The sequence below is a fragment of the Pseudoliparis swirei genome, chromosome 10 (assembly GCF_029220125.1).
Source record: "Pseudoliparis swirei isolate HS2019 ecotype Mariana Trench chromosome 10, NWPU_hadal_v1, whole genome shotgun sequence".
NCBI classification, from domain to species: Eukaryota; Metazoa; Chordata; class Actinopteri; order Perciformes; family Liparidae; genus Pseudoliparis; species Pseudoliparis swirei.
This window is the reverse complement of record NC_079397.1, coordinates 9,699,697-9,718,482: the sequence shown is the minus strand read 5'-3', so window position 1 is coordinate 9,718,482 and position 18,786 is coordinate 9,699,697. Positions and strand designations below refer to the sequence as shown.

At 42.1% G+C, this 18,786-nt stretch overlaps 1 protein-coding gene across 6 annotated transcripts in view; it reads right to left on the bottom strand.

The window, feature by feature from the left end:
- celsr1a (cadherin EGF LAG seven-pass G-type receptor 1a) overlaps positions 1 to 18,786 on the bottom strand; it is an 89,925-nt gene that overhangs the window by 17,032 nt on the left and 54,107 nt on the right. For all 6 annotated transcript variants that reach the window (XM_056424705.1, XM_056424704.1, XM_056424707.1 and 3 more), the window contains 11 exons: positions 13,303 to 13,460; positions 8,613 to 8,776; positions 8,324 to 8,449; positions 4,892 to 5,058; positions 4,554 to 4,739; positions 4,348 to 4,461; positions 4,050 to 4,224; positions 3,806 to 3,947; positions 2,335 to 2,455; positions 1,943 to 2,126; positions 326 to 427 (listed from right to left, as the gene is read on the bottom strand). In XM_056424705.1, coding sequence (XP_056280680.1) covers positions 326 to 427; positions 1,943 to 2,126; positions 2,335 to 2,455; positions 3,806 to 3,947; positions 4,050 to 4,224; positions 4,348 to 4,461; positions 4,554 to 4,739; positions 4,892 to 5,058; positions 8,324 to 8,449; positions 8,613 to 8,776; positions 13,303 to 13,460 — 1,639 coding nt within the window. The remainder of the gene's footprint in view (positions 1 to 325; positions 428 to 1,942; positions 2,127 to 2,334; positions 2,456 to 3,805; positions 3,948 to 4,049; positions 4,225 to 4,347; positions 4,462 to 4,553; positions 4,740 to 4,891; positions 5,059 to 8,323; positions 8,450 to 8,612; positions 8,777 to 13,302; positions 13,461 to 18,786) is intronic.

The following is an 18,786-nucleotide window of genomic DNA, read 5'->3' as shown; positions in this document are numbered from 1 at the left end:
AGGTCTACGAGGTGTTATGTATGTAACCCATTTTTCACAATATGTCATAAACTGTTCCAATTTGTCGTTGACAGATGCCGTTATCTTCTCCATGTTATAAATGTCCATTGTAATGTCCATCCATGTATGTAGAGTAGGACTTTCTTCTGATACCCATTTCCTGGTGAGAGTATTTTTCCCCGCCACCAGAAGTACATTTATTAAATATTTGTCTCTCCATTAATTTCAACTAGACCAGACACTTGAAGACATTATGACTCCATCGAGTGCAAAATAATTACGCCACATGTTGCTTTTGTCGTCAGAGGGCGTTAAAAGCACTCACCGATTGATCCTTTGGGACAGTTCATTGCGGCGGGGCGTCCAAATTTGGTCTTGGGCCACCAGATGTCTGCATCAAACGCCTTGGGACAGCCCTCGTACACCACTGTGGAGGAAAAGGACAAACAAAAAATGTGCAGGTTATAATGTGAATATGGTTTGAAACGTAAGGCTCTCAGTAGGAAAACCACACATACAGCTTCCATCACGCTGATGTATCAGGAAAACCAAAAATGGGTTGAGAGCATTGTATGCATTAACCCTTAAAGAAATGTATCATAAACCAAAACTGGATATGAACTTGTACGATAAATGACCCCTTAAAAAAGTAAATGCCTGCTTTGACGCCACATAATTAAACAGCCAGTCAGACCAGCACAGTGGCATTCTCCCACATTAAGCCCTCTGAGCCATTACACAATTTCGCAACACATAATTAATTTATCTGTGTTAATAAATCTCCAGGACAAACCAAGCTGGGACCTGCAGGCTCCTCACTGTAGATGCACACAGCCTTTAAACCCTCAATGTGTCATTAACTGTTAAGTGCTACTATCACATAACTTCATAACCGGACCAGAGTAACATTTTTACTTTAGATCCAATGAGCTCATCTTTTAAACGTTCTATTGGATCATACTTTCTCTTTCTTACAGGATCATTTCTACACTAACACAAGACATTCTGTCATGACTAGAGGCTGTGGTGACATTAACCGCTGTATTTGGGTTATGAGCTGACAGGTCGGTATGAGGCCTGCCATGGAAGGTCACGACTCAGTGACCAAAGAAGACTCTTCCATCTCTTCTACCTGTCTCACTCCTTCCCTGCATCAGAATGGATTTGTCCCTTTAGTGAAATAATGTCTTAAAACTGCTTGATCATAAATGAACAAAACAAAAAGGAACCATCTTGTCATATAGTTTCACATCCATTCCCAGTCCAAACACGTCCATGGACTGGAGAGCTTTATATTGGGTCAAACAGTCAGCACATTGACATTCAGTTTCTGGACTCGGTAGCTTTGTCTTCTATTCATCTCTACTGTATTGTGTGTGTGCGGTCCTCTTGCCAAGTCAGCTCACTAGCCAGACTTGCCTCTTCTGCTTGACTGGGTGGCGACAAAGACATGCATTTAGCTCAGCTGAGGCGCCAGTGGACGTGAGCGACAATATTTGTCTCCTTTTGACACTTCATCGTGGTCTGTTCCGGTTCTCAGACTCTGTCAACTGGAACATTTAAAGGAATAATACAGCCAATTTCTGAAATATAGTTTGGTCACAACTGTCCTTGTCATGACCACAGCAAACTCTTTTTTCTTAAAGAGAAATTTATCTGACTTTCACTTTTCTTTGACAGTATTTAGCAATATGCACTTATGTTTCACTTCAATGTTAGTATTTGGTTCATTTGAACCCTATTATAAAGTAATTGTCATGTTTTGTCTATATAATGTGAGTAAAAATTTGCTCTTTTGCAAGGCTAATTTAAAACGTTCCTTCTTTTTCCAACGTGTTAAAGAGTATAGCCACTCAATTTCTTGTTTCCGTGCTTTAAAATTTCCGTCAGTCGCAAATAAGTTGTAGGATATCAGTAAAGATCATATGTTAAATACACATACCCTCGCATCCAGTGGGAGTGACCTCGGCGAAGGGGTTATCGCAGCGGTTACACTGACGGCCGATGACTCCTCCTTTACAGGGGCACTGCCCCGTGATGGTGTCACATGTTCGAGACTCGGAGCCAAGAGAGAAACACTCACAGGGGTAACAAGTGTCCTCGCCTTCCGGACGATAGTGGTTTTCCTGCAGGAAGGGAGAAGGCACTAATGACTAATGGCATATTTGAACGTTTCATCTTTAAGAGGATTGCGTTATCTCTTCTTTAAAAAATTTATATTGTCTCGCTTCTCGGTTTATCTGCTGTCCTGAGCAACCTTTGCTTGTAAATCACAAAAAGTAATAATAAGTGTATCAATCCAGGTAATGTAAGTATCGCTATGTATAATTTTACCTTGCAGCGACACTCTCCAGTGGTCTTGTTGCAGTCTTTATGAAATCCTCTGTTAGTATCACAGTTACAGGGTCCGCACATGGGACTGCCCCACCAACCTTGAGGACATGGCTTCTCCACTCTGATTTCAAACACAAATGTAGGTTAATTAAAGCGGCATTAATATATATCTTTGTTCTGACAATTAAACAATGTGAAGGGGGCTACACATATCAGTTATTAAAGATTTCAGTTGCATTGCAAACTAAAATTAACTCTTTCACCATACGTGGGGAAAACTATCTGCTCTAAACTACCTGCAGGTTAGAAATAACCACTAAACTGTATTTTTCGAGCAATACTAGATTTCTTTCTCTCTTCCGAAACATTAGAATGAACTAATAAGACACAGGTTCTTCCTTTCTATCATTGAATTGTAATGTTTTAGTTAACCCGCTGTGGGACCGGTGCACCTTTTGTGATTCCAATTCTTTTGGAACAAGATAAAAATAATGTGTCAAACAAGCAAAGTGACGGTTGATCGGGTTTTGCCATCTACTGACATGTTATCAACTTGCACAAAATACTCCAAATCTGATAGCTACCTGTGAAGTTTATCTACAACTAAACGCTCTCTGTCGCCCTGAATCTAGAATAAACTTCCTCCGCATTTTTAAGCCAGTGGTTCAGGTGTGACTGATTTATACAAACACACACAGAGACTCTTTCTTTCTCGGTGGCGGAGAGAGAGAGATGCGAACTCCGGCTGAGCGATGCGATCTGATAGGGGACGAGCAGCAGTGTGAGGGCGGCGGTGACTGAACACCTATGGAGGATCAGTCAGGCGCGACAGGGCAAGCCCACATCCTGCTTAAGACAGGACGTGATGCGTGTCATAGGGGTCAGGGGGAAATGACTGCTTCTCAATCAGGGCTGGCTAATTCACGTGCCCTCTCAGACAATGCTGACGGTGCAGAACCAACTCGCCACTTACCAAGCGTATTAACAGACTTTCCAAATGCCGCCTAATCATTTTATTACTTTTTTATATTCTCTCTCTCTCTCACACACACACACACATCAAGCTCAGATTACTGACCAACAAAGCCGCTATGAAAGACTCAGGATGTTGGCAAAATGCCAAAAAGAGTAAGAGCCTAACCAACTGTCTAAAGGGGATTAGTGTGTTTTGTCTCTGGGAGCCTGCTTCCTTTTTAACATCTGGATACAACTGATGTTACAAATGAAAGCTAACTACTCTAAAATGTCCAAGATGCAATCCGTGAAGGTGTTTGTGATTTTTCTCAATTAAAGATCTAAAAAGTACAACTTTAAGACCCTAAACCAGCCTCTGAAGTGAATATTACACTAGGTGCTACTGGCTCAAACTCTGCAGAATCTATTCTTCTTTATGGCAAAATAAAGTGCAATAAAGATGATAGAAGGTGAAAATCCAACATTTAACACACACACAGAGGGGAAGGGAGCGTACTTGTTTTCACAGTACTGGCCGTAGTGGTTCTGTCCACATTCACAGGTGTAGCCGTGGGAGGAACTCGGTTTCCGAACGCAAGTAGAAACGTGCTCGCAAGGGTTGAGCTGGCAAGCGTCCACACACTCTTTCCCAAAGAAACCTGCAGGACAAAGAGAAAAGAGTGAGGAATGACACTCAAACTTAACCGAGCAATATTAAGAGTTTATCTGAAGTGTCTGTTGTTTGTGCAAGTGCGTATTACCCGGGTCACAGACACAGGTGTGCGTGCTCCAGTCGTCGCTGCAGTGGCTGTTCTCAGGGCAGATGTTGGAGTCGCAGGGGTCAGCCAGGTCGCAGCCGTCTTCCACGCGGATCTTTAGGCCCTGAGCCATGTTCACGTTGGCCACGTTGGTGGGTGTCTCGCCCATGCGCACTCCCTAATGGAGGAAGCAGGACAAGAGGAAAAGGGAGAAAAAAAACATTTCCGAAAAATAAGAAGTGGTCCAGGAAAATAGAAAACTACTGTTACAATTCTTTTGGAGATTTGAAAATACACGTACCTGTATGCAGCCAACAAATCCTTTTCTGACTTGGTTTCCCTCTCCAGGCAAACCTCCAACATGAAGAGTTTGCAGCTTCAACCCTGGGAGGTCATTACCGAGCTCTACTGACTTCTGTTTAAAAAAAGAAAAGAAATGAGAATTCTTTTTCTCTTAAAAACGTGCATACATCTTTTTCTTCTAGCTGTGATGTAATCTGCCTGTACCTGGTACATGCCATAGTCCAGGGACACATAAGCAATGTATTTGATGTCCTTGCCGTCTTTGGCGCTTCTCAGCTCTACCAGCAGGTGATGCCACTCCCCGTCATTGACTCGAACTTGTGGGAAACCGAGCGACGCCACCAGCTGCTGCTTCCGAAACACCTCCATACGAACGTGCTGCTCTCTCACCTGAATGGTGGGAAAAAACTTTATTTTACTGTCATTTCCATTCAGAAAGTATTCTGGACTGCAGAGGAATTAAGTCCCTCCAAAAAAAATTGCACTATATGCTGATGACGATGACATTTTCGTTGACATTGTGCCGTGTATTGGTATCTCACCATGAGGTTGATGGTGGCGTGGGCTCCGGCATTGGCTTGCATCAGGGTGCCAGCTGGCTGCCGGGTGCGGAACATGAGGCCCATGAACCAGGGGATAGCGATGGTAATGTCCGTCTCGCTCCAGGAGACCAGCGCTTGGCCGTCAAAGAACTGAGGCGACGGCATCACTGGACAAGCCGGGAGGAAGAGTAAGGAGAAAACATCATTAGTGTTATGCATTTTAAGGATAACTCTGCGCCACATTTATATTGACGCATTAGTTATATTACAATTAACATATGAGAGCACTGCTGAGAGAAGCAATGGTCTACAGGTCAGTCTTCTTGCTGTTCCTCTGCTGCACATGAAGCTAAAAGGTTGCCAGAGTGTCGATATGATTTAACAGATATGATCAATCATGTACAAAAAGACACAAAGAGTGAAAAAAATGCAAAAACAATCAGCATTGGCCGTGGTCACGCTGATGCGACTTCTGTCATGCGGTCATGCCAGCTCCCATTAAATGTCAAGTCTGTACGCTCTGAGGTTGGAAGTCACTCGCATTGGGATCCGATCAGACTGATCACATGCCGAGGAGGCCTGGCCAGTGTGGACACACATGTGTGGTCACAGCTGAGGTTGCAATCTGGCGCATCCGATCGCGAACGTTTCACTGAACAAGACAAGTGTGACCAGTGCCTTTGTGAAATGAGGCAGGAAGGGAAAGGGGTCTTTATTTTGAGGCACACATGCAGTAACACCACCACTCTTTTGAGATTGAGGCAGTCGCATTTGAGTTTTACTGAAATTACACACACAAAAATAAAAAGTCAAAGCATTGAGAGGCTGCAGAATGAACAGTTTGCTTACTGAGCTGAAACGTGACATTTGGCTGGTTACCCCTTTTAATCCCATGTGATTTCATTGTTCCTTTGTTTCTCGGGATTGCTACACAGTAATTCTTTAACAAACATTTAATGTCGAAAGACATTCTGTAAATCTACAGAAAACCCACAATCTAAGCTCCTGTTGATGCTGAAAGAAAGATCAAGAATCACTAACGCAAACACACTTGACACACCTTCACATACAGTGAAGTGCTTCCACCTGTAGAAAATACAGCATGAATCCTGTATGTTCTCGTTTCCCCGGGGCACATATTACAACAGGAGTTCTCAGAAATGCACACATACGCACGCTGTAATTATGAGACAAAGCACAGATTTGTTTGAGGTAACCGGTAGTTACAGTGCTTTACCAAAGGAGGACCAAAAAAACATCCACTTTTTGATTTACTTTCACACAAAGGTGCTTTCAGCCACATGTGAGCAGGTTAGCATCAGTAGCCTATCTTAGCATGCTCCATCAGTAGCCTATCCTAGCATGCTCCATCAGTAGCCTATCCTAGCATGCTCCATCAGTATGCTAGCATGCACCATGCAGGTTACATGTATCATCAGATTCAACATCAAAGTTTAGCCTGTTAGCGTGCTGTAATCAAATAATATTTATTATGCTGAAGCTCATATTTTCTTACAGTAGTATTAAGAGAATGTGGTATGCAGTGCTAATCTCAGCCATTTAATTGTGTTGGATCAGCGGGAGGTTCACACGGTTCTGTGCCAGCTACAGGTTGCGGATGGGAGAGCAGGCACAGGGCTCTCAAGTGTCACGCATTGAGCGTGAGACTCACGCAATTCGGTCTTAAATCACGCACTCCCGCCACACATCGTATTTCTCATGTTGAAAAAAACTCTCGGCTATTTAATGTTTTAATGTGCCGCAGCCCGCAAACATGAGCCGCGCTGCCCTCACCGTGGAGGAATCAAGCGCTCCCCTGGAGTTCTGCTGTGAGGTGCCACTTATCAGCCAATCAAAAAAAAGAAATGGGCTACACAATAGCCAATCAGAAAAAAAAACGTATCTGTTGTATCTGGGTAAGATTTAATCCAGCAACCAATGAAAATAAAGCATCCTGAGGAAAGTGTGAAAGTTGCTCAGTTGAGAAAAATGAGCCTCAGTTGGACTTGGCTGCAGACTTTTTGGATGTCTGGATCTGCTAAAGTCCTCTGACCCGGTCAAAGCGCCACTGTGCTTGCAGGGCTCTCAAGTTTTGAAGACGGGCAACTGACTGATATCCGAAAATTTCGTTCTGCAGGGGGGGGGGGGGTGATGGAAATGTCACTCTTGCCCGTCTTCAAAACTTGAGAGCCCTGCAGGCACAGTGGCGCTTTGACCGGGTCAGAGGACTTTAGCAGATCCAGACATCCAAAAAGTCTGCAGCCAAGTCCAACTGAGGCTCATTTTTCTCAACTGAGCAACTTTCACACTTTCCTCAAAAATATTAAAGGCATACAAATCAGCAATCCTCAATTACTGCAACAGCTTGTTTGACACCAATACAGAGAGCCCCATGTCGTTGTCATAACGAGCTACTGCCGCCCATGTAGAAGCAAATGTTTTCCAGTGTACATCATGCTTATATTTAGCCTGACTGTAATCTGCTTTAAATTAGCGTGAAAGAATTCACGCCTTGTCTTCTTTTTTTTACCATGGTCTGTACAATTGCAATCTGATCTGGAATTCAGTCTCTTCATGTCCAGTCTGGATGATTTTGGCAGTTAACGAATCTCTTGTTTCCCGTGTGGCAGCTTGGTGCGAAGCCTGCGAGCCAGACGTGTCAACAAGCAGCAGTGCGGCCAAAACCTTTATCCCAGCTTGCTGTGATCCCGGCCCAGTTCAGATAGTGGATACTGGGGCCTGGCGCTGGATAGGCGGCTACCTCATCGGCAAAGGGGGCGGGGGGGTGATGAGAGGAATTCACACCTACACACATTGTTCGGATGCTCGCCCCGAAGGAGCCAAATCAAAGTGATCTGCTTACCGTAGAAGAACATGAGATGGTGTTATGGAGGGTGAATAAAAACACTGTGATGTTTTTACGTTTCCTCGGCTAACGAGGACAACACCGCCATATGTTCAATCCCTCACTATCTATCTCTCTATAAGGGCTGTATGTAGGTCAGCACCAGAGACACACAGAGGACAGCCATTGGGTCAGTGTGTGTCTTTTGTTTCATCCTTTGTCTGAGTTTTGATGAGTGAGTCAGAGTTTGTTCTTGTACTTAAACTTCGAACCTGAGGCCATGTTTATTGTCTGTTCAGTCGTGAGCAGAGGCTTCACTGTCAGTCTCCATTGTGGCTGCTGCATGAGTCAGACTGAGTCAGGGGAGCTGCTCCTTATCCCATTTGATCTCCCAAGCACAAACCTTTTTCTGGAAGTCCTTGAGACATACACACTCACATACATACACACACACACACACTCTGTGCACTTACAGCATGTAAACACGGACACGTGTAGATGCAGGCACCTTTGTATATGAAACCTGTCTATGAATGTATGTGTTGATGCAAAGACAGAATTACAGACACTTTTTTGACGATTCTTACCTTGTTCACAATTCTTTCCTCCGTAGCCAGTCGGGCAGTCGCAGCTGTGGGTGTCCCACCTGCTGACACACACTCCTCCGTTCTGGCACAGGTCGTCCATGCAAAAGTTTTTCTTCGTCGGACAACCTTGACATCACACACACCATAATCAATATGCTTGTCCAATGTATGCATCTATTTATGGGCTGCAAAAACACTGGGGAAAAATATCAAAACGTAAAAGGAGCTAAAGCGAGGCATTGAGGTGTTCCTCTTGTCTACGTCTCATTAACAACGCAGCATGTCCAACCTGCTTCGGTGCCGTTGTTAGCGACGTAGCTGGCCATGTCGATGGGCTTGCTGTCGATGCTGAGGTTTCTCATGCAGCCCACAAAGTCTCGGTTCCCCACCGGGAAGTCCTCGGGGAGGTTGGGAACGCCGCCCAGCAGCAGCGGTCCTGTCAAGTCCAGAGACCTGCAGACGACACAAAGAAAATGTATCAGAGCAAAATCCAAATGGAAAAAATATATATTTACTCTTCTACTCTAAATATCTAATAAGTGTGTGTGTGTGTGTGTGTGTGTTTGTGTGGGTCAATGTGAAATACTTTTAATTCCAAGAAACCAAAAGATTAGAGTCGGGTTTGGACACAAACACATTTATTCAGATCTGCAATGATGAAACCCATATTACGACTGTTTTTGAATAAATAATACAAATAATAATAATGATGTTCAGGTGGTTTAATTCTATTCTACTTGTAAATCTATGACTGAGGTAAAGCATAAGCCGTTAGCATAAACGGCAATATTTCATTGGAGATATCTGTGCTCTGTATTGCCTCAAAATATAACATCAACATGTTTGTGTATTAATCATGCAACCTGAAGGATAGATTACGAGGTTTGAAGGTTGTTTTCAAGGTGAAGCATTTAAATTCCATTCATATCAATGAATGAATTCAAAATATTTTGCAACAGGCGATGTTTTAGCATCGTTTTGAGTTTTGATTACCGTATTTTTTGCACTATAGGGCGCACTTAAAAGCCTTTAATTTTCTCAAAAAACAACATATATATGGATTAATTCTGGTTTTGCTTACTGACCTCTAAGCGATTTTGTGTGGTACAAGGCGCTCACGGCGCTAAGTCAAAATGTTTTAGTACGACTTTGGTAAACTACAAAGCCGCACCGCTTGCAGCATTACGGCTACCGTTTCCAGCCGGCGTCATCATCAAAGCTAACCCAAAGGGCTGGATGGACGAGGAAAAGATGATTGAGTGGCTGAGAGAAATTTACGTCAGGAGACCGGATGGCTTTTTTCACAAATCTCTGTCCCTATTGATCTGCGACTCCATGCGCGCCCATCTCACCGATGCTGTCAAAAACCAAGTGAAGCAAACTAATTCGGAGCTTGCCATCATTCCAGGTGGATTAACTAAAGAACTCCAGCCGCTAGATATTGGTGTCAACAGGGCGTTCAAAGTTAAACTGCGAGCTGCGTGGGAGCAGTGGATGACAGAAGGCGAACACACATTCACCAAGACAGGGAGACAGCGCCGGGCGACTTACGCCACTATATGCCAATGGATCGTGGATTCCTGGGCTAAGGTATCAGTCTCAACTGTGGTCCGAGCTTTCACAAAGGCCGGAATCATCACTGAACTGCCAGCTAACAGAAACGACACTGACTCGGATAATGACGAGGGGAATTCGGGCATGTTGGATGCCGTAATCGCCCAACTGTTAAACTCGGACACTGAAGATGAAGAATTTGAAGGATTTGTGGACGAGGAATAAACTGAAAAAGTGAGTGTATTGTGTTGTATTTTACGTGTTACAACTGAATAAGGTTGGTAGTTATTGTGAATACGCTCATTAACGTTTGAATAATATTGAGAATTATTGTGAACGCGTTTAATAAAGTTTGATCGACTGACTTATCTGACTGTTTTTTTTCCGCTTAATGCGCCTTATAGTCCGGTGCGCTTTATATATGAAAAAAGATCGAAAATAGACCATTCATTGACAGTGCGCCTTATAATCTAGTGCGCCCTATAGTGCAAAAAATACGGTAAGTCAACCGTCTTAAATTTAAATTGTAGAATTGAAAGAATAACATTTCTAGTCTGTCAACACGAGAATCTATTAGGATAATTCACATGACAAAACGTGGGTGTGAGAAGTCAATCCAAACTTCCAAGTATGATGGAGAAATATGTCTCGAGGACTTTGTGCAGAGACATACATTTCATCCGGAAAGTATTCACAGCGCTTCATTTTTTCCACATTTTGTTATGTTACAGCCTTATTCCAAAATGGATTAAATTCATTATTTTCCTCAACATTCTACACACAAAACCCCATAATGACAAAGTGAAAACAGTTTTTTGCAAATTTGTGCAAATCTGTTAAAAATAAAGAACGAAAACATAACATGTACATAAGTATTCACAGCCTTTGCCATGACACTCAAAATTTAGCTCAGGTGCATCCTGTTTCCACTGATCATCCTTGAGATGTTTGATTGGAGTCCACCTGTGCTAAATTCAGTTGATTGGACATGATTGAGAAAGGCACACACCTGTCTATATGAGGTATCACAGTTGACAGTGCATATCAGAGCATAAACCAAGCCATGAAGTTCAAGGAATTATCTATAGACCTCCGAGACAGAATTGTATCGAGGCACAGATTTGGAGAAGGGTACAGAAAGATTTCTGCAGCATTGAAAGTCCCAATGAGCACAGTGGCCTCCATCATCCGGACATGGAAGAAGTTTGGAACCACCAGGACTCTTCCTAGAGTTGGCCGCCCGCCCAGACTGAGCGATCGGGGGAGAAGGGCCTTAGTCAGGGAGGTGACCAGGAACCCGATGGTCACTCTGACAGAGCTCCAGCGTTGTTCTATGAAGAGAGGAGAACCTTCCAGAAGGACAACCATCTCTGCAGCACTCCCCAAATCAGGCCTGTTTGGTAGAGTGGCCAGACGGAAGCCACTCCTCAGTAAAAAGCACATGACAGCCCGCCTAGAGTTTGCAAAAAAGCACCTGAAGGACTCTCAGACCATGAGAAACAAAATTCTCTGGTCTGATGAAACAAAGATTGAACTCATTGGCCTGAATGCCAAGCGTCATGTCTGGAGGAAACCAGGCACTGCTCATCACCTGGCCAATACCATCCCTACAGTGAAGCATGGTGGTGGCAGCATCATGCTGTGGGGATGTTTTTCAGCGGGAGGAACTGGGAGACGAGTCAGGATTGAGGGAAAGATGAATGCAGCAATGTACAGAGACATCCTCGATGAAAACATGCTCCAAAGCGCTCTGGACCTCAGACTGGGGCGACGGTTCATCTTCCAATAGGACAACGACCCGAAGCACACAGCCGAGATAACAAAGGAGTGGCTTCGGGACGACTCTGTGAATGTCCTTGAGTGGCCCAGCCAGAGCCCTGACTTGAACCCCATTGAACATCTCTGGAGAGATCTGAAAATGGCTGTGCACCGACGCTCCCCATCCAACCTGATGGAACTTGAGAGGTTCTGCAAAGAAGAATGGGAGAAACTGCCCAGAAATAGGTGTGCTACGCTTGTGGAATCATACCCAAGAAGACTTGAGGCTGTAATTGCTGCCAAAGGTGCTTCAACAAAGTATTGAGCAAAGGCTGTGAATACTTATGTACATGTTATGTTTTCGTTCTTTATTTTTAATAAATGTGCAAAAATTTGCAAAAAACAGTTTTCACTTTGTCATTATGGGTTGTTGTATGTAGAATGCTGAGGAAAATAATGAATTTAATCCATTTTGGAATAAGGCTGAAACATAACAATGTGGAAAAAATGAAGCGCTGTGAATACTTTCCGGATGCACTGTACACTACTGTTCAAAAGTTTGGGGTCACTTAGATATGTCTTTATTTTTCAAAGAAAAGCACTGTTTTTTTCAATAAAGATAACATTAATCAAAAATACACTCTATACATTGTTAATGTGGTAAATGACTATTCTAGGTGGAAACGTCTGGTTTCTAATGAAATATCTCCATAGGTGTATAGAGGTCCATTTCCATCAACTATCACTCCAGTGTTCTAATGGTACATTGTGTTTGCTAATCGCCTTAGAAGACTAATGTCTGATTAGAAAACCCTTGTGCAATTATGCAAGCACAGCTGAAAACAGTTATGCTGGTGATATAAGCTATACAACTGGCCTTCCTTTGAGCTTGAAGTTTGAAGACCAAAATTAATACTTCAAATATTAATCATTATTTCTAACCTTGTCAATGTCTTGACTATATTTTTGATTCAATTTTCAATTCATTTGATAAATAAAAGTGAGTTTTCATGGAAGAAACGAAATTGTCTGGATGACCCCAAACTTTTGAACGGTAGTGTACTTGTACAGAATGGAGTCTGTACAGACTTGCCTCAGGAATAGCAGAGCATTGCAGTGTAAAGGTACAGTGTAATACATATTTAATACATGTGCTGGGTCACTGAAGGGACCTGATCAAAGCGTAATATAAATCTGTATATTCCGACAGAGTTTAAGTATCCAAACGCCTCTCAGCTTCTGTGACCTGTGCAACAAGTTCCTGAAGGAATGTAACCTCATTAACTCCTCTTTGAAGCTCTCTCTGTCCCCACCCTCTGCAACCTATATGTGTCTCAGCATGCTAGCTCTCCATTAGACTCATTAAAAAAAAGTCTCACAGTAGAAACATCAAAAATGAATTACTGTGCGGGAATCACATAATTGGATTACGCCTGCGTTTAGGTGAGTTTTTGGGTTAAAGCTCCATGAGGATTAACTCTCAGATTAAAAGGTGGAGAGGGTTATAGAATGACAGTTGTGTAATCTATTGTGATAAAGGCAGTTTGACGGAGCCCCTGAGGTACAGCATCTTCATTTATTGGACTCACTAGTTAATGTGTGTTGGATGGATTGGAGATAATGAGTGCTAAGAGAGAAAGAGGAGTGGAAGAGGAGGGAAGACTTACTTCTTCTGTCCGGTCTGGGTGCCCTGGGCGGCACACGAGTAGTTGCCAATCTGCTTTCCGAAGCGAATCGCCATGGAGATGTCACAGTCATCTACGGCAACTACAGCCACCTTTTCTTCAGAGGGTCCATGAGGGATGCCGAGACGCCCGATGTTTGGCTGAAAAATAAAACGAAATACAGTTATTCAACATAAATTGTATGTTATGATCCAGGTGTCTAAGGATTCATCAATTCAACGTTTACTACAGGGGATAGTTAGAAAGGTTGTGAAGCAGCTTCGGAATTCAATAAATAAAACATGACATGTCAATATATTGAGTCAGCTAGAACACATGATCACAACAATGTGGGACCAAGTGCGTGAAAAATAGCAGGCAAGCTAGCAAGCAGAGAAGCAAAGAGAAATAGTCGGCTAAAAGTATCGAATTGTTGAAAGGGATAGCCGAGTTAGCTAAAAGTAATTGATAAATAGTTCAAATAGATGTCTAAAAGCTAAGGTATGTGGATAAATAGTTCAAATAGATGTCTAAAAGCTGAATGTGGTGGATAAATGGTTAAATAGATAACTTAAAGCTAATGGCCATAATTAAATGATGAGAAAAGATAGTTAAAAGCTGAAGCTAATGCGTAAATATATGTTAAATATATAGATTAGCTAAAAGCTGAAGTTAATGAGTAAATATAGGTTAAATATATAGGTTAGCTAAAAGATAATGCTAATGAATAAATATAGTTAAATAGATAGGTTAGTTAAAAGCTCAAACTAATGGTTGAATATAGGTTCACTAGATAGGTTAGTTAAAAGATAAAGCTAATGAGTAAATAGTAAAATTAGATAGCTAAAAGCTAAAGGTAATGGATAAATAGTAAAACAAAATAAATAGCTAAAAGTTTATGCTATGGATAAAAGGTTAAAAAATGCCAATAGCTGAAGGTACTAAAGGTAAATAAAAAAATAGCTAAAAGCAATGGATAAACAGTTGAATTTGTTAATCGATAAATGGTTCAATAACTTCACAAACATATTGGCAGTAATGCAAATGCAAACTTAAACAAATCAAACCAAATTCTGACATTTTGATTTCATGAAATATTATTGTAACAACTTGTATATCATAATGAGTTAAATAATTTCCTGTTTAAAAACCAAACTATTGTAAAACATGACGATAAAGGGGTTCTTAAGTTCATACTACAAGTAAAAGTACAAGTTTTTCTGATAATAAATGCTGGGAACACTACATGGAATCTCATCTCTTGTCTCCTTTTACCCACAAGTGTTATTTCTTGCGGTGTATTGTCATGGTAAATCTTAACTGACAGAATCTAGTTCACACTTTTAATGCTCGATTTATTTCTTTATTTCTTTCAGTTCAAAGTCAGAAACTTGGCTAAGCTTTGGTGCTCGATCCGTGCAGGTCAGAGCAACACAAACCACGTCTGCCTGACTTTAGCCAAGTTGGAGCAGAAGCCCACCGGCCTCTCTTGGCTTAAGATGACAACAAGCCCATTGTGTGCATGAGCTGCCACCTACTGATTACAGAGCCGGCTAATTCCTCCATCAAGGCCGACAAATGTTGATCTGAGAAAATGTGGATCCTCTTAAAAAATCAGGCCACCAAATCGCTTTAGTTTTTGTAATATATAACCTGAGACCGGAGTTCAATGGAGCTTTTTACTTCACAATAGTGGCCTTGGAACAGGAAGCAGAAGGAATTTGAGGACTTAAATGAACGTTTTTTTCCAACAATGAAACAACACCTCTTTTCATAGCTAAATATATAAGCCACTTACAGACATAAAAGAAATACGTTTTCAAAGTTTTAGAGGACAGTGACAGTGTTTACATTCCATATTCTTGCAGTGAGTGACTAACGATGGATACAACATGATTAGTTACCCCTCTCTGATACCCCTCAGGGCAACTCTCATGACGATAACAACACACAACAAAGTGACGACAGATCCCAGATGTGATCGCAGTGCAGTGTTTACGCAAGGCACCCAGGCTTTTTAAAAGCACTGTGGCGACGCATCAACAGTATACAGCTCAAAATGAGGGAGAGTTCTCGAATGAATTGATTAATTTCAGTCATTTTGATGTTGGAATTTCATGGAAACAATGGCAGAAGAAAGAGAGTCATGCGTAGCGAGACACTGCGTGTGAATGCGTTTGTCTGCTTCATAAACAGGATTAGAGTAATGAGATACCGGTGGGGCACAGACTCTGCAAACAAAAGGAAAAGGGGAAAAACAGAGAGAGCGGCACACAAAAATAGGGAAGTGGACTGACCAGAAATAAGAGACTGAAAGAAAAACACAAAAGAGAAACTGGCGGACGGGTACACACAAAAACATAGAGCAACAGAGGGGTGCAGTGTCCTCTATCTGAGCTCAGGTGGGCTTTGGTCCGGACATATTTTCCAGCCCACAGGGAGTTTATCGCTGCCACTCCCTCCAACATGCCCCGTTTCCACTGATTCCAACCAAAAAAACACCGCCACACTTTCCATGAAGACAAACAGGAAGGCCAACTGAACCGCACTATTCACCTCTGACGCCACTGCTGTTCCCTTTCTTCTTTACTTCTAATTACTTGCGTCTGTTATTTTTCACCCGCAGGCAGTCGCACGCGCAAAAACCCACGTCGCAAACATATTCATAAACACGTACGTGCACACAAGCAGGGACAGGAAAAGCTGGAACAAGTTGTGGCAGCATTTGATCCCTTTTCTGTGGACGTGTGACAACAGAAGAAGCCGTGTCAGGCGTGGCCGAGGAGCAAGGCATCATGGGTGAGCTCCATCGTGTTCCTGTGTTGCACCTGGATTCAATCCAAGATGGAGCTGCAACGATTAGTGGGTCAGCAGAAAAATAATCTGCAAATATTTTGATAATTTATAACTGATTGATTGTTGAAGTCATTTTCTATGTAAAAACCTCAGAAATGCTGGTTTCAGTCTCTCAAACATTGATAGTCCTGCATCGCTCTGTTTTATATGATATTTAACTATTAAGCAATTAAAACATTCTGGGGTTTTGAATTGAAAAAATATATATAGCCTATTTAAAAACATCACGTTGGACTTTGAGGAAACTATATTCTGACATTTTTTTAAATGATTTAAGGATTTTTTTAATAATCAGAAGATTAATCGACAATGAAAACTTTCGTTAACATATTTTTTTAATGTCTTTTGAAATAATTTATTGGATTGTGTTAATCACAACACACATAAGTTAACTAATGGAGAAGGACCGAAACTTAACTATTGATATAAAGTAATGATTTTACTCTTTAAAACATCATAAAAAACAGAAAAGTATCCAGCACAATTTCCCCTAGTCCAAAATAAAACAGAAAAAGCAGCAAATCGTCAAAAAGGAGAAGCTGGATAAAGTAAGTTTGGTAAAATCATTAATCAATTATGACAATAGCTGCCGATTACTTTTCTATTGATCCACTTTTCTATTGATAACTAGTCACTGCAGCTTTAATGTGACTTTATAATTGCTGTTAAACAGTGAGAAGATGGACTATACTGATCCAGGTTCATGCTGTTTGGTCCCCCACTAAACTCTCAGTGTCTGTGTGCCTCAGTTCCCTATAATCACCTGTATGTGCAGCATGTATAGCGATCATAATGAAGGAAGCCACACCCCTATCATTGGCACCCGGCCAACCGCCCCGCTGCACCGTATCTGCAGGAACTATTGCTCCCCCTTCTTTCCACCTCCACCTCCCAGCATCCCCATCGGGCCGAAAGACGTCCGCAGTTTCAAACGCGGCGTGTGAACAAGGAAACTCTTTCTTTGTCTCCAACAGTCGGTTGATGAAGCACAATCCAAATCAGAAAGGTGGGACGGGCCCATCATGATTTATTGCGCTGTTGTGTCACGTTGGATTCTAACTGTTGAACTGCCAGCGACAGCCACCTGTGGAATCTGCGTCACAGCCGCACACAGGTGGAGCAAGAAAACTATTCAGGAATGTGGCCACATGTCTGTGAATTGTCCCTGATCATTGGGAGCACCTTTGATGCTTTACCCTGCTGTGATTTATACATGGACGCCGTCTGTGATCAAGAGAAGGGAACAAAATAATAATCAGGTTTTGTTCAGAAAGCCTGAAGCTGTAAGAAATGACGGCAGCGTGCAGAGAACAATGAAGACCCGACACAGTTAAAGACAGTGCTCAAAGATGCATAACAGCGGTGAAGTAAAAGAAGAATATCGGGGGCAAAAGAGAAGAGAAAAACATCCATCGTCCTCTCCTGCCTGACCAAATTCAAAGGACAGAAGATTTATTGATTATTTGATCGTAACCTGTATGTTGATTGATTTTTTATGATGTTTCTGTGATAACCTTTCTCTCCGTTAGTGAAGGCTTGTAATATCTGGCCACAGAGACTATAGATGAAATTTAGCCTTAGCTTAGACTGACACATTTAGCCCTAGGTTGATTAATGTGTACGGTCCCTGTTCACATAAATAAATAAATAAATTAATGAAAATGAAAGAAGAAAAATGTGACTGGGACTAAATGTTATGAAAGTGTACTTGTGGGAGGAACACATTATTCTAAAAACCTGACTAACTTTGCTTCAAATCTTCATTTTTAAATCTTTCCTGTCTGTGTGCTTTTAATATCGTACACAAAACTATAGTTTGTGCATTATAAACCTCGCTTGACGCCAGATTTGATGAAATGAAGTTGCAAAAAGGGAAGAAGAAATGTTTAATTCCTCCTTCATCAGTTTGATATTGGTACGATGACTCCGATGACTTTTCTAACCAGCGGGGGAAAGGAAACGAGGGTGAAAGTGTGACAACTGTAAAAAATAAAAATAAAGTTTTCAAGGGCAACAAAAGAACAGGACAGAAAATCCCTCTCTCGGAAACTCCTCTAACAGAGGAATCTGTAGCCACGCTGATTACAATCTTATCATCTCTTTTGAGTTCAGTCGAGCGAGGAGGGGACGAGATAAAGACAGGAAGCGATGCACAGGAGAGAGAGAGAGGGAGATACCTAGATATCGCGCATAATGGACCCGCAACCCCAACAGTCCCAGGGGTAGCAGCTGTTACATGTGCCGCTAACTCATAGGCCGACGTGCATGTGCCCAGCATGTGAGTGCTGCATGTGTTTAGGGTCTGTGTGTAATGTGTCGGAGATGAAGGAGCATCAACGCAGCTGTTGGAACACAAACTGATCCGGGCTCATACCTACACCTCCCACACACACTCCTACAGAAGTGGATGAACCACATCTGCACGTTCAATTCAATTCAGTTTATTTTCTATAGCCCAATATCACAAATTATGAATTTGCCTCAGTGGGCTTTACAATCTGGACACGTACGACATCCCTGTCCAAGGACCTCACATCGGATCAGGCATTGCACATGTTGCCAGCCACTCTTTCGGATACCATTTGCTTTCAATAATATGAAAGCCAAAATGTCCAAAGCATGATAATGTCG